This window comes from Fukomys damarensis, unplaced genomic scaffold (genome assembly GCF_012274545.1).
Source record: "Fukomys damarensis isolate Sample0158 unplaced genomic scaffold, DMR_v1.0_HiC HiC_scaffold_38, whole genome shotgun sequence".
In the NCBI taxonomy this organism is placed as follows: Eukaryota; Metazoa; Chordata; class Mammalia; order Rodentia; family Bathyergidae; genus Fukomys; species Fukomys damarensis.
The window spans coordinates 39,432,219-39,450,865 of record NW_022900950.1 but is presented as its reverse complement, the minus strand read 5'-3'; the positions used below and the strand labels follow the sequence as shown (position 1 = coordinate 39,450,865).

Sequence of the window (18,647 nt, the reverse complement as noted above, 5' to 3'; positions counted from 1 at the left end):
CCATCGCTGCAGTGACCCTGGTTGGACCTATCTCACAGAGGGTTCATATGCTGGTGTTGGACGGGGCTATATGCATGACACACATGATAAATATCTCAGCCTTGTTGTGACTTGTATTTGAAAGGTTCCTCCAAACTCATTTGTTAAAGGCTTGATTGCCAGCTGATGAGCTTTTAGGAAGTCATTGAATTGTGAAGGCTCTAAGTTCACTGGCTCTAACTTCAGTGGATTAATCCACTGATAAGATCATAATTTGATGAAATTATTGGGAGGGGATGGAAGCAAGAGGTGGGGCCTAGTTGAAGGGAGTGGTTCAAGGGGGAAAGATCTGGTGAACAATATCTGGTCCTTCCTTCCTTCCTTCCTTCCGTCCTTCCTCCCTCCCTCCCTCTATTTCTCTCATTTTGTCTTTCTCTCCTTCTCTCTCTCTCTTTGTTTCTTGGTACCAGGGATTGAACTCAGGACCTTGCACTTGCAAGGCTAAATTCCTGGCCCTATATCTGGTCTTTTTCCTCTCTCTCTCATGCTCTTTCCCTATGAACAGATTTCCTCAGCCGTATCCTTCCACCAGGATGTTTCTGCCTCAGCACAGGCCTAAAGGAATGGAGCCAAGAAACTTCTGAAACTATAAGCCAAAATAATTTTTTCTTCTTTAAATTGTTTATCTCAGGTGTTTTGTCCCAGTATCAAAAAGCTTGCCATGCTTAGAACCAAGAAATGGAGTCCTTGTTGTGACTATACCTGACCATGTGGTTCAGTAGCCTTTGGAACTGGTTTTTGGAAGGAATTTGAAAATATTTGAAGATGCAGACTAGAGAAACCCTAGCACATTGTAAGTGGAGCTTAACAGATGATGATTCTGGTGTGAACTCAGAAGACTGGAATGTTGATTAGAATGTGTCCATTAAGTTCTGTCCTCATGAGCCTTCAGATAAGAGCAAGAATTCCAGTGGGAATTGAGCTAGAGACCATTCATGTTACATTTGGCAAAAAATTTTTCTACATAGGGTCAGTGCCTAAGATCTTGCATGAGGATGAGTTTAAAGGCAACAGACGAATTGACCTGACAAAGAAAATTTCAAGGTAGCCCAGCGTTCAGGCAGTGGCATAGGTATTACTGGCTGCTTTTAGCCAGGTTTGCAATGAGAATAGAGAACACAAAAGCACAGCTGAAAGGTGTGGAAAATTTAGTTAGACCAGAAAAGAAGTGCCTGAAAATTTGGACTAGTGAAGATGTGTTTGCTGAAGAGATTAGTGCCATTAAAAAGAAGTCAAGTACTTTGCACCAGGACAATAGGAAAGATGTCTTGAGAGCCTGTCAAGTGTTGCTCATTGCCTGCTCAGAAGTGCAAAAGTATACTTATTTGAAAGATTTTGTTTTGTGAAGAGAGCGCTGGGACACTCTGCTGGTACAGAAAATTGTTCCCCTCAAAGTTCATTTTTTCTGTGCTCAGTCATCTAGGCACTCAGAGACTGCTGCAGTCAAGATCCAAATGGACTTGGCTACTGCCTAAGCTGGAAACAAACCTTGGTGTGGTCTGTGTAATACTGTTTCTGCAGGCATGCAGAACAAGAGTTGTGGAAGCTTTTCACTGAGACTTGAAAGGAAGGCCTGGGAAACTAAGCAATATGTGGCAGATCAGAATCCCTACACACAGTCCCTGGGAGAGTAGTGCATAAAGCTCTGAGAGTGAAGCCAAAGAAACTGTGGAAGTAATGCTAAAAAGCACAGTGTCTGCTGAGGAAAACCACAAGACAGAATGCAAAGCCAGCACAGGCTGCAACTATTCAGGCTGTAACCAGTGAACCATATGGGTAGAGCTTCCCAAGCCCTTGGAGTTCACATCATGCCACTACATTTCCTGGATGCTGGACTTGGAGCTACAGCATTTAATTTTTGCCTTTCTGCTTTGAGTCTTTCTTTGGTTTAGTTCCTTTCTATTCCCCCATCCCTCTCATTTGGAAAGAGAATGCTTATTCTATGCTGTTATGTGTTAGGAATATGCAACTATCTTTTTTAATTTTATAGAGATTCACAGCTAAGAATGGCCTTGAGTCGCAGAGGAGACTTTGGACTTGGACTTTTGAGTAATGTTGGAAATATGTTTAAACTATGGGAACTCTTGGAGATGGACTAAATGCCCTTTGCATAAGGAGATGAAAATGAGGTTTTAGGAGCCAGGGACAGTACTATGGTTATCCTCAAAATCAACAAATTGTTTCAAACAAAATTTTCTGTTTTTATTATTTCCCTGAAGCCCTTTCAGCTCTAGTTAAAACTTGGTTGACTGGACTAGAATTAACTTGGAATTCATGATGATTAGCAATCTGTGTCAGTATTATCATTTACATGAAGAAGTATAATCCAATTCCAGTTTAAATTAGTGTGTTCTTTAAAAATTTTCATTCAACGTATTTGAACTTCTAGATCAAATTAATTATATGGCTCCACTCATGTTTCATTTAGTGTGAGGCTTTTATGCGTATAAGGTTTTTAACTTCCTACATTTGGACTTAGAAGAGATGGTAGACAGCCATTTCCTGTTTATGATAGGCTGTTATTTCTGTCTTATAATATGCAACGACTGTTTCTTGATTCTGACTTGCTATGCAATCTCAAGGTTTACAGAGCAGCCAGTTCCCATTCACAAATGTAGGAGCTATGTCAATGACACAGTAACAAGAAACTGCCAGAAATGGTCCCTTCCCGTGGGTTTACATAGTCTAGTAGTATCACCATTCTCATCAGGGCAAGAGTGCTGTAGGATTCGGGAAGCTCTCCTTTGGGGTCCTCCTACAGCCCTGATCCAGGTCTCCCACACCTACTCAACTGTGACTTTTGAAACCAAGGAAAGGGAACACTCAATTACATTTATATTGATCACATCATAGTTTTCTTAAAACAGCCTGTTTTGTGTTTTTCATAAGTCAGAGGGACTCAAATGTGAATAATTTTACTTTAATATCTCATAAAACATTGATGTTGCCGCAAACCCAATTACAACCATAAACATGAATTTTGAACAGTAACGAAACCTTTTTTCTCCTCTGAAACATTAGTCTAAAGTTTGAAATGATTTCTACTTTAGTTGTTTTTTTCTCATTGAGTTTATTGGTACATTTTAGGTATACAGTACAGTTACATTCATCATTGGGATCTTGTACCTTTACATGACAAGTCTTGGTTCTCATTTTTTCACCTTATCCCTGCTCTCCCTTCATCCGCTCCTCCCTTCCCTATTTACAAAAACTTTATTTCCATTTTTTCATTTTCTCATATTTTTTTCTCTTCCCTTATTCCCTTTCCCCTACCCTTCCCACTTCCCCTACACCTTTTGCCCTTTTCTTCCTATTTCACATTGTCAATTACTACTTTGGTTTTTTACTTCTACTTCCAGAATGCCTCTTCATACATAGTATAGAAATTGTAACATCTTACAAAGTTAAGACTTGCTCAGTTGTTAGACCATGCTGCTATTAACAGCATGGTACCTGGGGCTCCCAGCACTCTAGCCACACCAGGATGGCAGTCCTTGATATCTGCTTCTTTATCTCCACTTATAATGAATCTTCTTCCTCTCTACTTATAGCTAATCTTGCACTTAGTTTGAAATTGCAATTTACAACTGTATAATATTCTGCAACCTAAGCTTAAATATTAGTCCTACCTGGCATCCCACTCCAACTTCGTGATTTATGTCAGTGACTGATAGAAACTTTTCTTTGTTGGTCAGTGTAAGGACAAGAATCCTCTATAAATCTTTCTTCTGTCTTTCACCCATTCCTATTCTCAGGACCAAATGAAGTTGAGATGATTTATTAATATAAGGTGTTCATTTAGACACTCAGAAATATCATTTGCAGGCCTGCTAGTGTCAGGTACTCACTAGGTACTAATGATGCAGAAATGAAAGAAAACAGGCCTTACTGTCTGGAAGCATAGAGGTTTAGGTCTCCCAAATAATTTATAGGTAACATAACTCACATACCTATTGAATTGTTATTGGTCTCCGTTACAGACAGCACCCAAGAGAGAAAGGCAAGTGGAACTAGAAGAAAGAGAAAACAGAAACCTATTAACACAAAAAGAGCACCAAGCTCCAGATAATTGCATGTTGAGACACTGGAGCTAGAATTCCTAAGAATTTAAAAGAAAACAGTCTTTAGTTGTTTCTGAAAGAAATAAAAATTTATAAGAGGGAAGGCCAAAAGAAAAAAAAAGGGGGGAATGGAAATAAAAACTATGTAAATAGGGAGGGGTGGAGTGGTTGAAGCGAGGGAAAGGGGATGAGGAAAAATGAGAACCAGGATATGTCACGTATCAGTACAAGTTCTCAATAATGAATGTGATCATAATGTACACCTAAAGTGTACCAATAAACCTTTTTTAAAAAATAATCTGTAACAACACTAAATACATGTGTGTTTTAGAACCCCGACATCTCATAAAATAGGTAATGTGAAAGTGAGGTTCTTTTAAGTAAATTCCTTTATCTGCACAAAGAGGTTATAGCAAAATACCTTCATAATAAGAATATAATATACACTAATTTGATTTCAATAAAGACCATAAAATTTAGGTTTGCTTTATGTTGTTTTCTTAATATTAGAAGTAGAAGAAAACTATTTTATCTATCTTAAAATTTCATTGCTGTGGTCTTACTCCCAAATTTTCATGTCTCCTCAGGTCTATTAAAAGATTTACAAGTACTATTTTAGAGTTTTTATTTCCATGTAGTTACACAGCCAAGTTTTCTTGGAATGGCATCCTCTACTTTGATTCTCTGTCTGCAGAAGCGGTGGAAAACAACTCTCAGCTCTGCATGTCTTCTATCCATCAATTCAAGCATGAGCTAGTACACTTTCTTGTCCTTCAGAAGCTAATAGTCTAAATTACAGCTGCCTTCTATATCTGCAGGATTCACATCTATCAATCAACCAACCCTGGATCAAAATATTCAGAAAAAATGACAGACTTTCTTTTTCTTGTCATTATTCCCTCAACACAATATAACAATTTTTCATATGGCATTGGCACTGTATTAAGCAGTATAAGTAATCTACATATTATTTTAAATATGTAGAAGAATACTGGTAGGTTATATGCAAATATTATGCACTTTATATAAGGAATTTGAGCATCTGTAGATTTGGGTATTCATGACAGGTGGCAGAGCCAGTCCCCCAAGAACCTCAAGAGATGCCTGTACAGTCTAGGTTTTCTACAAAAACGCATGGAAACAACACTTTGTTCATTCACTGTACAAGAGGACCCACAGTGGACTGTCAGTGCTGGGTGCTGGAGATGCCAGAGTGGACGTATGGAAGAGACAAAAGCTGGTGCCTTAGTTGATAAACTGCTACCTTGACTAAAGCACCATTCTTTGCTCCCTGGACATAATATTTATCTGTATATTACTCCAGAAACCCTGAGGTCTTTTTATTTATGTTATTCAAATTTTCTTTTTTAACAGTTATATAAAATATTTTATGCAACATATGCAGATAAGACAAGAATCAAAGCTGGTAAAAAGAAGAGAATTTTAACCAGTTCATTGGTCCAATTTTTCAAATTCTTTTGATTTCTACTAAATATCTTCAAAGGGAGATTTTTGGCGATTAATCTTTAGCTCAGTCATTTGCTTTAGTACAGAGGTTTCAGCCTTTTATAATAGATGGAGGATCTTTTCTGCTTGGGGGCTCCAAGGGAATTTTTGAAAATGAAACACACCAAGATCAAGAGGTCCATGACTCATCCTTTGTTTTAAGAATTTCTTACTGCAAATAAAGCTCAACTCTTTTCCCATTCTTTCTTTTCACCCATCAACTCCTCCTAGTGTTCACCCCAATGAGATTTTACAAAAAAAAACTACAGAACTTTGAACCATTATCTAGACTTCCTCTTTTCTTGGGGAAATTATCTTACATCAACTTTTATGACTTCCTAATGTAAATTAGACATCTGAGCATCTGTTCTGTTCCAGGTATATATTACACCCTAGGGATACAAAGATAATTAAACCCCAGTCCTTGCCTTCAAAGTTGCCTGTATTCTAATTGGGAGGCAACATATACACTGCTTAATGTAATAGTAAGTGGCCCAGAAAAAGAAAGATTTAAATCTCATAGAATCAGAGAACATTTTTTAGAGAGAAGGACAGGAAGGGACTGGAGGAATACACAAGAATAAGAAGGGCCAGGAGAACATTCCCTCCCAGTATGGGTTACGGCACAAAGACATAAAAACATGTGGCATAGTAAGGCATGGTTTCCAGTAAAATAAAATGAACAGTAGGATCCTGGGAAAGGACTGGAAAGCAGAGGAGAACCCTGTTGATTGCCAGTTGCACAGGGCATTTTTATAGTAGGTATTAGGAGAGTAAAGGAGATTTTTAGCAAGGCCATGGAAGATCACAGTCAAGTTTTAGGAACAGTGCTGCCATAGTAGAAATGGTGGCTCCATATAAGAGGCCAGGAAGGCTCTATGAGTCCTTGGCAGTTGCTCTGGGGAAAAAAATTGTCAGGACAGAACTAAAATGGCACTGTTAGGAATGGAGATGTTTCCAAAAGAGAAATGAAACCAGGAATTTAAGTGTATATGAGGCCACAGGGAGAGAGAAGGGAGAATCAGAGATGAAGAGCCAATTTGTCCAGTGAAGAGAGGTAGGGAATGAGTTCTATTTCAGATGTGTGGTGTGTGAGATGCCTCAGGAATTTCAGTAGGTGGTTAGGAATAAGTGTTTCAGTCAGGAGAGTTGAGCTGATGATATATATTTGAGGGGCCTTAGCATAAGGTAATGATTTAAATAATACAAATGTAAGATTCTCTGCCTCTCCCCTACTAAGAGATCTGTGAAGATGAAAATGGATCCCTGAAGAATATCTGCATTTTTTATGCTACTGGGGATTGAACCCAGAGGCTCATGCATACCAGGCAAATACTCTGCCACTGAAATAAAGACTCAGACCTTTATTTTTAATATTTTTTGTTTTGACATGGGGTCTCACTAAATTACCCAAACCGCCCTCAAACTTGCCAGCCTCCTATCTCAGCCTCCCAAGTAGCTGGGATGACAGGTTTGTGCCAACACACTCAACTCAGCTGCAATTTCCAGGAACAGATAAGCAGTGAAAGTGTACAGAGTCAAAGAGGCAGGAAGTGTAGAGGAGGAGGGAGAAAAAAGAATTGTATCATGCTAAGAAGTCAAGTGGAATCTGAAATGAGATCACAGGATTTAGCAGTGAGAATACCACTGGTGACCTGGGCAGGAACTATTTCAGCAGGCAAAACCAGATAACCATCCTGTCTGGAAGTGTTGTCCATGGGCCATTGCAGGACGCTGTAAGATAAACAGCGATGTGGATTTCATGTCTAAAAAGTTGTTTGTGATTGTAATAAAAAAGGAGAGGAGACTGGGTGCAGTGGATTATGCCTATAATCCTAGCATTCTGGAAGGCTGAAGTAGTAGGATCACAAGTTCAAGCCCAGCCTGGGCCATTTAGTGATTTAGCAAGAACCTGTCTCAAAATTTAAAAAAAATTAATAAATAAAAGACTGGGGTTGTAGCTCGGTGCAAAGAACCTAGGTTCAATGCTCAGTACTGCAGAAATGGGGGTTGAGGAAGAAGCGAAGGAAGAAAAAGAAGAAGGAAAAGAAGGAGGAGGTAAAGAGGCACAGAAAGAACAGGAGGAAGACACCAGAACTTTCTATTATAGCAGAAGTGTAGAAGCTTATACATGTATGAAAAAATGGCCAATATGGCACGAAGAGTAAAACATGTTATAGAAAAGAATAAAAAGAACAATGTAAAGTGAAACAATGAATGTTGAAGCAAAATCTATATTTGCTTTAAACATATTTTATTTTATCATAAAATGAAACTACCTACTATTATAAAAGCCCTCCCCTACTCTGAGGATCCGAATGCATGTTACAGAGTTACACTGTTACACTGTTACAGAGTTATCACTGAGTTACATCCCAGCTGTTTTCATTATAAAATAATACATTCTCATTACCAACCTTTTAGGAAATATAGGAAAATCAACTATAGCTCTACCACTTAATATTTAATACATGTTTCCTAGGTTTTTTTCAATGTGTGCCTTTTTGTTTTGATTTGGGTAAGATGTTGATAAAGCTATCCAACTAGGTTTGCTTTGATCATAGGAAAAAATTTATAAATGCAAATATTTTCTATCTTTTCATAAGCAAAGTGATTAGGGTCCACTTGAGCTCTGTACACACTGCTTCTCAATACATAACCATGCCTAAGTGTATGTAAAGCTTTGCAGAAACTATTTCAAGTGTGGGATCCTAAGCAAGATCAGCTTATTCTAGCAAACTAGGAGAAACACTATACTGAGAAGATAAATTGTGTGTGGAATGGGTTTAGAGTCTGTCTGGAGTTACTTTCAGTGGATTTCATGAATACATTACAAAAAGTCAGTAGTGGCTTGTATATTATCTATATATCCTTTCTATATGATCATGTTTGATAACAGCTTTTAGATCCATGTATCCAGAGAAAGAAAGGACACATGAAAAGTTCATCAACTCTCTGATTCTAGTACGAAGAGCTGGTTTAGGTCAGAAAACAAATCATCTGTAAGCTCTGATCTCTTAAAGAGAACTTTTTATTTTAGAATACTCACATGAATGTTTATTTACATTTCACTTCTCCCCAAAGGAACATGATGCCTTTAAATGTACCCTAGATGTATATTTCAATGCTCTTTTTTTTTTTTTTTTTTTTTTTTTTTTTTTTTTTTTTTTTGGTGCTGGGGATTGAACTCAGGTCCCTGCGAATGCTCTTTTTCTTTGTGGCAGTTTTACTTCAGCAACAGTTTAATTTTTCCCTTTAATTCACATTTTCATTCTCAGTGATAAATATACTGTAATGCATGGTAGTTCTAGATGGATTGCTGCAGTCTTTTGTACCTTTCATTGTTCAATCCATTTTATGTAGCACAGTGTCTGGGTGTGGCAGGAGCACAATCACATATTTATTGAATAAAACAAAGTTACTCACCTCTTTAATTGGGTAGTCTTGCTTGGAGATTTCTCTGACTTCAGGACCTATTTGAGAGACTTGAAAGCATTCAGCCTTTATTTGGTATCTACAAGTCTTAAAATGCAACTGTAAAGGAAAGAAACCCTTCAAGTCATAAATTGTTCAACTTACACGCACCTGAGTCTAAAATCGTTTAAAGTCAGCTGTGAATAAAAGTCAGACAAATGTTTGTCTAGATGTTTGTTCTAGATGTTCTGTTAACTTTCATATGCAGTTATAAGCTTCCTGGGGGCAGAGACTGGTATGAGTCTAGCATGTGCTGAGTGGTGCTGATTAGTTGATATAGATCCCTGGATTCCTGTCTCCAACTAATAAAAAAGAGTAGGATTAGCTATCTGAAGTGATGAAGGAAAAGGTGTGGCCTGACCCACCATAAGGAGTATTTTTCAGGTATGACCTATAACCAAAACACAGTAGTCCTTTCTTATTCACAGGGAACAAATTTCAAGGCATTCCATGGATACTGGAAATCCAAACTTCCATCTATCTGTCTATCTCTCTTTTTCCTATAATGCATACATGTGATAAAGTTTATAAATAAGACAAAACAAGAGATTCACTACTAATACAAAATAAAATAAAACCATGACAACACTGTACTATACATAAAGGTATTTAAAATGTATAAATTTCTAGAGTTTTCCATTCAGTTAATATTTTCGGACAACAGTTGACCCTAAGTAATTGAAACTGCAGAAGTCAAACCCATGGATACAGTGGGACTGCCTTGTACTGTTGGATTCCCTCCTAGGCTTAGATGATAACTGAGTCAAATACAAGAAGCAGGGACTGGGAGTGGTAGGAATTAGCCTCACAGTCATGTATCTGTGGCTAATCCATCCTGAATTTTAGCACTTCTCATCCAAGAGATAACAAGCAGAGTAAGAAAAGACACAACTGATGAAAAATGGACACAGAAAGATCTGAGCAAAGGAAACTAGAAATGAGTATAAAGCAGTGGTTCTGATGAATTTAACAAATTCAGAGTTTAATGAATTCAGATTGAAATAATAGCTAGGCATGCTATTGTTGGTTATTTAACAACAACCATATTAAATTGAATTTTTTTCCATTCAAAATAAAGAATTGTTTAATAGGGGCCTCTGAAAAATAATGTCATTTGTAAGTTGAATTTTAATAAGTGCTAATAAATTAGTAACAAAGCCCTTCTTATTGGCACTCAGGGACTTCTGGTGTTACAGAAGAAGACAAAAGTGAACTCAATACATGTGTCAAAGTGACTTATGAAAAAAATTATTTATTCCAGTAACAATTTAACATTAATGTGTGTAATGATTTCTGAATGTCAAGAATTGTTTTAAGGAATTGCTAATGCTTAGGGTTGAGAAAGAGTCAGAGCAGACCCGATACTAAGATAGACAGGTCATTGCCAACTTCCAAGTGGGTTTTTATTTTTTTTTTCCATGTGTACAGGGGTAACACATCGTACTAAATATGTAAGGTCATATCTACGTGGGTTTGATTACAGAAACTAATAAAGTATTCTCTAAATAATGAAAAAAAGAATAAGATAAGACTATAAGAGCAAGAAGCAATTTAAATATGTTCAGGGACCATTTTCATCTCCAGAATTAAGGATTATTTTAATGTTACATCATTGCCTTTTCTCTTTTACTTTCCTTTTAAGTTTTATTTTAGGATTCCCTCTTTTTAATGTTCATACAGAGATTTCTTTAACTGAAATACCGAATAGTTTCTTTGGTGTGAAACACTATAATAGTACACAGGATACTAATGTGATAATTAATAATGTGAAATAGGAAGTAAAGGGCTAAAGGTGTAGGGAAAGTGGGAAGGGTGGGGGAAGGTAATAAGGGAGAGGAAAAAAATAAGAGAAACTGAAAAAATGGAAATAAAGTGTTTGTAAATGGGGAAGGGCGGAGGGGGAGAAGGGAGGGCAGGGACAAGGGGAAAAAATGAGAATCAAGACCTATTATGTGAAGGTACAAAATCCCAATGATGAATGTAATTGTATTGTATACCTAGACTGTACCAATAAACTCAATAAAAAGAAAAAAAAAGATAGGTCATTGCCAACTTCCAAGTGGGTTGTGTCCAAAAATATTTGACTGTGGGCCTAGGATTTATCTCAGTTGGTGCCACATCTGCCTGGCAAATGCAAGACCCTGAGTTCAGTTCCCAGCATTGAAAAGAATTGATTGTAAATGACTTGTTTGGCACTTGAGTTTCATTTGTCCAGAGAGCTGGTGATCCAAGTGGAAGCACTAAGCCCAGTGGCTTTCAATAAAAGAGGTGTGTCCAGGAGCCCCAGGGAGAGAGGAACCCAGATTCCTTCAGCTCTACAGATAGGATGGGAGTTTGGATGTGAGGAGGTGCCCAGGCAGGACATACCTGGGAAAAGTGCAATAGCTAAGGTTCAGTTCTTGCCCTGTTACCTTTCAGCTATTTGTCTTTAAGGAAGTTAATTCTCTGAACCTGTTTCCTTCTCAAACACATGAAAAACTACCCCAACTATATTGCAGAATTAATGTCATATAAGGTACTTTAGTTCAGTGTGTCCAAACTCACTATTGTCTTTCCAAACATGCTCCCTTTTTAGCTTTAATCTTCTTTAACCATTACCAAGTCCTGTAGTCCTACAGTTTCTACCTCTGAAATGTCTCTGGAACATTTCCATTTACCTCTATCCTTACTGCACTGACCTGGATCAGCCACATCACCGTCTCTGGCTATAAGACCCTTAATGTGTCCTGCTCTTTCTACTTGACATTCTTATAAAGATAGCCTTGCACCCTGTTTTGTTCCCTCTAATCTGTTCTTGATGGGACAAGAGCTCTTGAGAGCTTTTTAAAATGCAAATCTGATCCCAGGACTCCTACTTACAATCATTCAATAGATCCTCAATGCCCTTTGGACAAAGGCCAAACTCAACATGAATTCTAATGCCTGCACACCCTGTAGCCTCAGCCTGTTCCTCCATCCGCATTCATAACTCCACATACACATACCCACACCCACAACTCCATATATCTGCTATGGGTAGTTTATGTAGGTCTCTTTCGCGTATGCACAGGCCACCTCTCCCACCTCTCCCATGCCCAACTCCGAAACAGGTGGTCCCCTGAGAACACCTTTCCATCATTGTGCCCTTCCCAGCTTCCCATACTTAACTCTATTATCCATTGTCCTCTTGGCCAACCTTGACCTTAGTAGTTACTAGAATTCCAGTAGCAACATTCAAGGCTTTCCCTCTCATACTACTTCATTGTAATGATTAGTTTAGTTTTCTGATTTCTCAGCAGGCTAGAGGTCTGATGCAGCGAGGGAAAGTGGTAGTAAGACTGTAAGTTTTAGCTAGATTAGGTCAGACTTTGGCCTCTGTTTATCAAATTATTCATCATCTTTATGACTCAGTTTCCTTATCTGTAAAATGGGGGACATAACTCTACCTCATACAATATATACATATGTATGAGGGAGAGAAATTGATGCAAATAAAATAAGTCTGCAGCAAAGAGAGTTACACATAAAAGGGTACTTATTAAGTACAATCTTCTTGTTTTGCTTTATCTCTTAAAGCAAGATATTTTTTCCAAAGGCTATTTTCCGTTAGCTTGTGAATTGGCTAAGAGTGTAGCCTAGTGCTGGAGCACTTGCCTCATAGGTGCTATATGAGGGAGAGAAATTGATGCAAATAAAATAAGTCTGCAGCAAAGAGAGTTACACATAAAAGGGTACTTATTAAGTACAATCTTCTTGTTTTGCTTTATCTCTTAAAGCAAGATATTTTTTCCAAAGGCTATTTTCCGTTAGCTTGTGAATTGGCTAAGAGTGTAGCCTAGTGCTGGAGCACTTGCCTCATAGGTGCAGGCCCTCAGCACCACAGAAACACATCAGCAAAAAAATTTTTTAAAAGCCGGTGCAAAAGAGTGTTAATACTCGCTTTGCTTCCATATTTGCTTATTCTTTCCCAATCTATATAGCCTTTGAGTGTGGCATAAAGACATAAAGTGGAATCCAAGTGAACAAAGAAGATATTACATCCATAAAACATTCTGTCGCCAGCCAGCAGTCTTTCTTTTCCTATTACTTGGTACAGGTTCTGCCTCTGCCAGTTCTTTAATCCTTGCCTTTTTATCTGAGCTATCCCCTCAGAGGGTCCTGGGTGGGAAGTCCAGCCTGACAAATCTGGAGCATGAAACTCATTCAACAGGTACAGTCCTGCGTGCCTGCAAGCAAACTAAAGTATTCTCAGCTTCTCTTTGCACTCTGCAAAAACAACACACACACACACACACACACACACACACACACACACACACACATCTTTTTTTAAAGAAAGTGTTACCGAATACATTTCAAAGGCAAAATTAAAAATTAAGACAGCATTGAGTATGTGATATTTTAACATCTTTGGACATGATAACAAAATGAGCTTCCCACTTTCATGGGCCATTAAGTTTTTATGAAAACGTGGTGTGGGAAAAATCAATAAACATTGGACCCATCTCCTGCATGGTGTCAGGGTGTCCTTATTACCTGGTAGCTGCCAGGCTTTAGAGGAATTACTGGCGTCTTGATTCTCAGATGAGTCACTGGGACTCTTGCCCCCAGAGGCACTTCCTTATGATTCAGTGCAAAGGACTGAGAAGGCTGGGGCTTCCGGAGTGAGTGTGTGTCGGGTGGCGGGTGCAGTGGCTCTGCGTTGGCATGAGGCTTAATTGACACCTTTGATGTAGCCTAAGACAGAACCCGCACCTCCCACTGCCGCTTGGAAGACGTCAGCCTTACGCAGAAAAGGCATCTGCTGATGAATCCTGCATCTCATTCAGCCTGCTCTGGGAGCAGCCTTAGCCATCCGTAACTAATCCAACTGCTTCCCATTTCCGCTGGTACTTGGCTTAGTGCTGAGAAGAGATTTTGCTTCTTGCTATTGTCAGGTCACACACTAAGACTGGGTCCATGTTAGAACTCATAGAAGGTAAGTGGAATCACTGTCAGTCTCCCCTGTGGAGATTGCTTATTATGCACCCTCCAGAATGTATGTGTCTCCTGTTTAATTCTATTTCACTCATTGTGAAACTGTAATGTAATCATTTCTAATCTAAAATGCAGTCAACCTTATATGTCTCTATAAAATCATGTTTTATAAGGGTTTTATTTGTTCTTAGAGGTGATGGTACTCAGAAAAAAGAACTGCTTACATGACTTATGTGGCTTTATCTTGATTCAGATAATGATGTATAAAACTTGAGAACCTGATAGAATTCCAGTGCTTTGAACCTGTTAGACAGTGGCTTTTATTTTCAAAGGCAGCAAAGACAAACTGTGAGGAATTCCTCACTCTCTGGCTAGTTATTTTGTACTATTTGAGACAGGTCCATCAGAATAAGGCTGGAGGATGGAGAGAACACAAATGGATACAGGAGCTTCCAGAAATAAGTTATTAATTATAAAATCACACTGATCTGTTTTTATCAAGTCACTGGAGATATCATTTGTGAACTGTACTAATATTTTCTCCTACTGGGTAGGACTGGGCAGCTGAAATAAAGAATTAAAGATGAATCCTGTTACAAATGTCTCAGGACCTTAACCACACTCCAGAAATCTCTGGTGACACAGATAAAGTCATCATTAATAAAATCATCTAGAAAGTTGGACAAAATACATTTTTAAACTATTATATAACCTGCTGCTATATTAAACACAGAATTAACAAAGCAGTGAATTTCTGAAGATGATCGCTCCCTAGTCTTTTCTTCATGATACCTTTTAGCTGACATCCATCTCTCACTGTTTGTTTCTCTGAGAAGACGAATTGTCATGAAAATTCCTTAATGTGCCATTTTTCTCTTGCATTTCTTTTTGTTTCTAGTTAATGGAACCCCTGGTAGCCAGCTCTCTACTCCACGCTCGGGCAAGTCTCCAAGCCCATCACCCACCAGCCCAGGAAGCCTGCGGAAGCAGAGGGTAAGGAAACAAGCAAGCTACCTATTGAGATCTGCCTTGGTGCACAAGGGCTAGCAAATAGTGTAACTTGTCTCTAGCAGTCACTAAACCAGGGCAAGGAATGACCAATAATGGATGACTTATCTTCACTGTGGTTTAGCCACACTTTAAGGCTTTTAAGTTCTCTGTCCATTTTTCCAAATCTTAACTCTTAGAAGAGTGTACACTGGCTGATTCACTTTCAGATACCATCCTCTTTTTCCTTTTGAACGCACAGTTTTTATTAGCACTGGTTTGTAGGCTTCCTTAGTTGTACCACGTTTTATTAGATAGCATCATTGATCACTGTCCTGGTTAGGAAAAGGGGAAATGCTGTCAAAGGAAGGAGGATCGAGCAGCGGAGAGCCCATGGAACAGGAGATGGGTACCCATGGAGGATATGTGGTTTTATGAATGAAGCCCACATTGAGCATATTCTCTTTCATCACTACTTGCATTTGTTTGGAGCCTCTTGTGTAATAACAGAGAAATTGGCTGAGCCTTTAGACCAAAGTGGAAGAATTGTTAGGAAAAAACTATTAGCTTTTCCGTACTTAGGAAGGGTTATCTCTTTATTCAGGATAGAAAAACTGCTCCACTGTTTGTTGTTTCCAGTAATACCATAGCAAGAATAAAAGGATTGAGAAGGGAAGTCAGGAAGCTACAGTAGCAGAAATGGAAGGCCATTCACGGCCCTGATTTCAGATTTGACATGGGCAGCATGTGTGCCTTAGGAGAGTTTATGATGGTGCTCAACAAATATTTTAATAAGCAAGCTCTCAGTGGAAGCTATTGCACTCCCATACTAAATTCTTGAATTTGATTTCTTTTATTGTGTGTTTTAGAATGACTCATCCAAGTGCTATAAATTTAAGTTTCAACCAAAGCCCCTTCTCTTCAAATATCTTGACCGGGTTGGGTCTTTAGGCTGCCAGAACCATCAGCCTTCTCAAAGTAGAGGGCACAGGGGAGACTATCACACTAAATATCTGGTTTCATTATTGTCTTCATTGATTTGCCTGGCATCAGGTTGAGTTTGTGTGAACTTTTTGATGAAGCCTGGAACTTGGCACCAGATTCTCCTCTAAAGGTTTGGATTATCTTACATAGGTCTACCATCCTTTCTGGGTCTCAGTTGGAAGAACAAAACAATACAGTCTCTTTCCAGACAGAAAAAAACCAAATAACCCTATTCCAATTCCACTTGAGTGATTTTTCTAAGGTCTTCTTAGTCTAATTTCACATTTTAAAGTCCGAGAATTGTTAACTATGCAAATAAGAATTGGCCAAATTTGTTTACTCTCCTAATAGCCTATCCTTGAGTGGAGGAGGAGCTAGTGTGAGCACCCTTTTCTTTTAAATGTTACACTGAAAGGCTCCAATCTATAGGGACAGACCTTAGAGGCAGCATAGGAAGGACTGTCTTCCAGAGAACATTATCTTTCTTGACGTGTACACTTTAGAGATATGCCTAGCACAGAAATCTCTTTATCCTTTGATCCAATCTGGATTTATAGATGTACCTCAGATTTACTTATTGAGATTAAATTAAGAATGCTCAAGAGTCCTAGCCACAGATTAAGCCCAGCTTCTCTCCCACTGTGTTTATCATGGAGACCCCCCTCTATCCTTGGAGGTTTAAAGCTCTGCTCAGATGTCCTATGTTGGCAGAATGAGGTAAGATTTTCATCATTTCCCATTGTATTTTCTGCCTCAGTTGGATTTTGTCCAACTGAGGCAGAAAATTTTCACCCAGCTATGTAGTCATTGGCTTACATAATTAACACTTTTAGCGCTTAGGAAATGACCGTAAGGTATAGTTTTCTGACACTCTTCATTTTGCCATTTATACTACCAGTGCAAGCACGATACTTAAAGTGGGAAGGAGTATCCCATTTGTTTTAGGGAAGCAAAAGGTCTGTCACCGTGTGAAAACATTTATTAAGCATATCTTGTAAGCAGGATGCTGGATATGTTCAAAGATGGTTTAGTTTCCAGGATTTTGCATTTAGCTGCATATATTCAAAGATGGTTCTGTTTTCAAGCCTTTGAGTTTACGAACATCCTCTATCTATGTACCCATGTCAGTGCATGGAGAGTTTCCCAGCTGTGTTAGTGGGAGGGGCTTTCACCATGGTGTTTAGACAATAGCATCAAATAACCCCTCCCAGCTAAATTTGGCCTCAGATATCCCTAAAAAATGATCCTGTTTCAAATTTGGTTAATATTCTTCTCAAATGTTTGGCTGTATTCCTATGCAGGAAATACTGAAATAAGTAAAGGATGGCATGTGCTAAAAGAAGGCACTTCAAAGAATAAATTAACTCTTTTTTATTGCAAATTAGAAAACAGTAGCTATTTCTATTTTTTCCTCCTATGTTGCCTAGCAACATAGCTGGAAGAATGAGTTATTGCCCCCATTCCAATACACACACACACACACACACACACACTTCTTACCCCATTTTAAAATATAGGAATACAGCTATTTTTTCTTTTTAAAATATTTGGAAAATTGCTTTATTTAGAAATAAGAAAATCTATATTTTACTTATGTATGATTTAATCATCCTTTTTACTTAAATTCTTTTTTTTTTTTTCCTGGTACTGGGGATTGAACTCAGGACCTTGCACTTTCAAGGCAGGTGCAATGCCACTGAGCTAAATCCCTGGCCCTTAAATTCATACTTTTATGTTACTTCTTTTGACATTTTATACAATTAAGAGTCTACATATTAGATCTTTTTCTTCATAAACATATTCATGGCAGCATATTAAGCATCCTCTATTTTTCCAAAACACAGTTATTTAACTTGCTCTCTAAAAGCATCTGACTGGTCACAGAATCAGACCTTGGAGATTCTTTTCCTGTCTGTCAACGTTTTTGGTTCCATTCTCAAGACATCGGGAAGAAATGTGTTGTGTAGGTTAAATGAAGCTCCCTGTTATACTCCCACATCACTGACTTCTGTAGATTATCTGATCTGATGATGTGAGGAGTGGGAGGGAGAAAATTGAAACAAAGCCAACTGTAGACATTTTGCAGATCTGAGCTGGTTGCTTGGCTATCAACAGAGAGATTTTGTAGCAGAAATGCCCAGGAGGGAAGATGAGGGGATGTGATGGGCATTTGGTTGGGGACAGGGAAGGAGCATTGGGAGGGCATGAGTGGGAAATGTTTTGAGTTGATGCTGTACGCAAACACATTTGAGTTGCTGCTCTAGAACCAGAATATGCTGAATGCCTGCTGGGGCAGCTGAGAAATGTGTGTGTGTGTGTGTGTGTGTGTGTGTGTGTGAGAGAGAGAGAGAGAGAGAGAGAGAGAGAGAGAGAGAGAGAGAGAGAAGCACATTCCTTTTATACTCAGAATGGGAAGAAAATGTTCATGGAAGGATTTTCTAGACACAGTGTAGCAGAAGTGACCTTGGCAGACCTCAGAGGATGTGACTTAGCTGGACATGGAGGAAGACAATAATGCACAAATAGATTAGGCTGCGCTTTTCTTGCCATTAAGGTGAAATCATTATCATTTTGTCTGTGTAGATTGTTTCTTTATTGTTTTCTTTCCTCATATCCAAAGTTGGTGACTTTAAGAGTCTA

General features: G+C 38.5%; 1 protein-coding gene across 4 annotated transcripts in view; it reads left to right on the top strand.

Annotated features, from left to right (window-relative positions):
- Dclk1 (doublecortin like kinase 1) overlaps positions 1–18,647 on the top strand; it is a 336,493-nt gene that overhangs the window by 245,534 nt on the left and 72,312 nt on the right. For 3 of the 4 annotated variants that reach the window (XM_010623927.1, XM_010623928.2, XM_010623930.2), the window contains exon 5: positions 14,935–15,029. In XM_010623927.1, the coding sequence (XP_010622229.1) occupies positions 14,935–15,029 (95 nt within the window). Of the gene's footprint in view, positions 1–13,737; positions 14,038–14,934; positions 15,030–18,647 lie in introns of those variants that run through there. The other variant, XM_010623929.3, reaches the window with a different exon arrangement.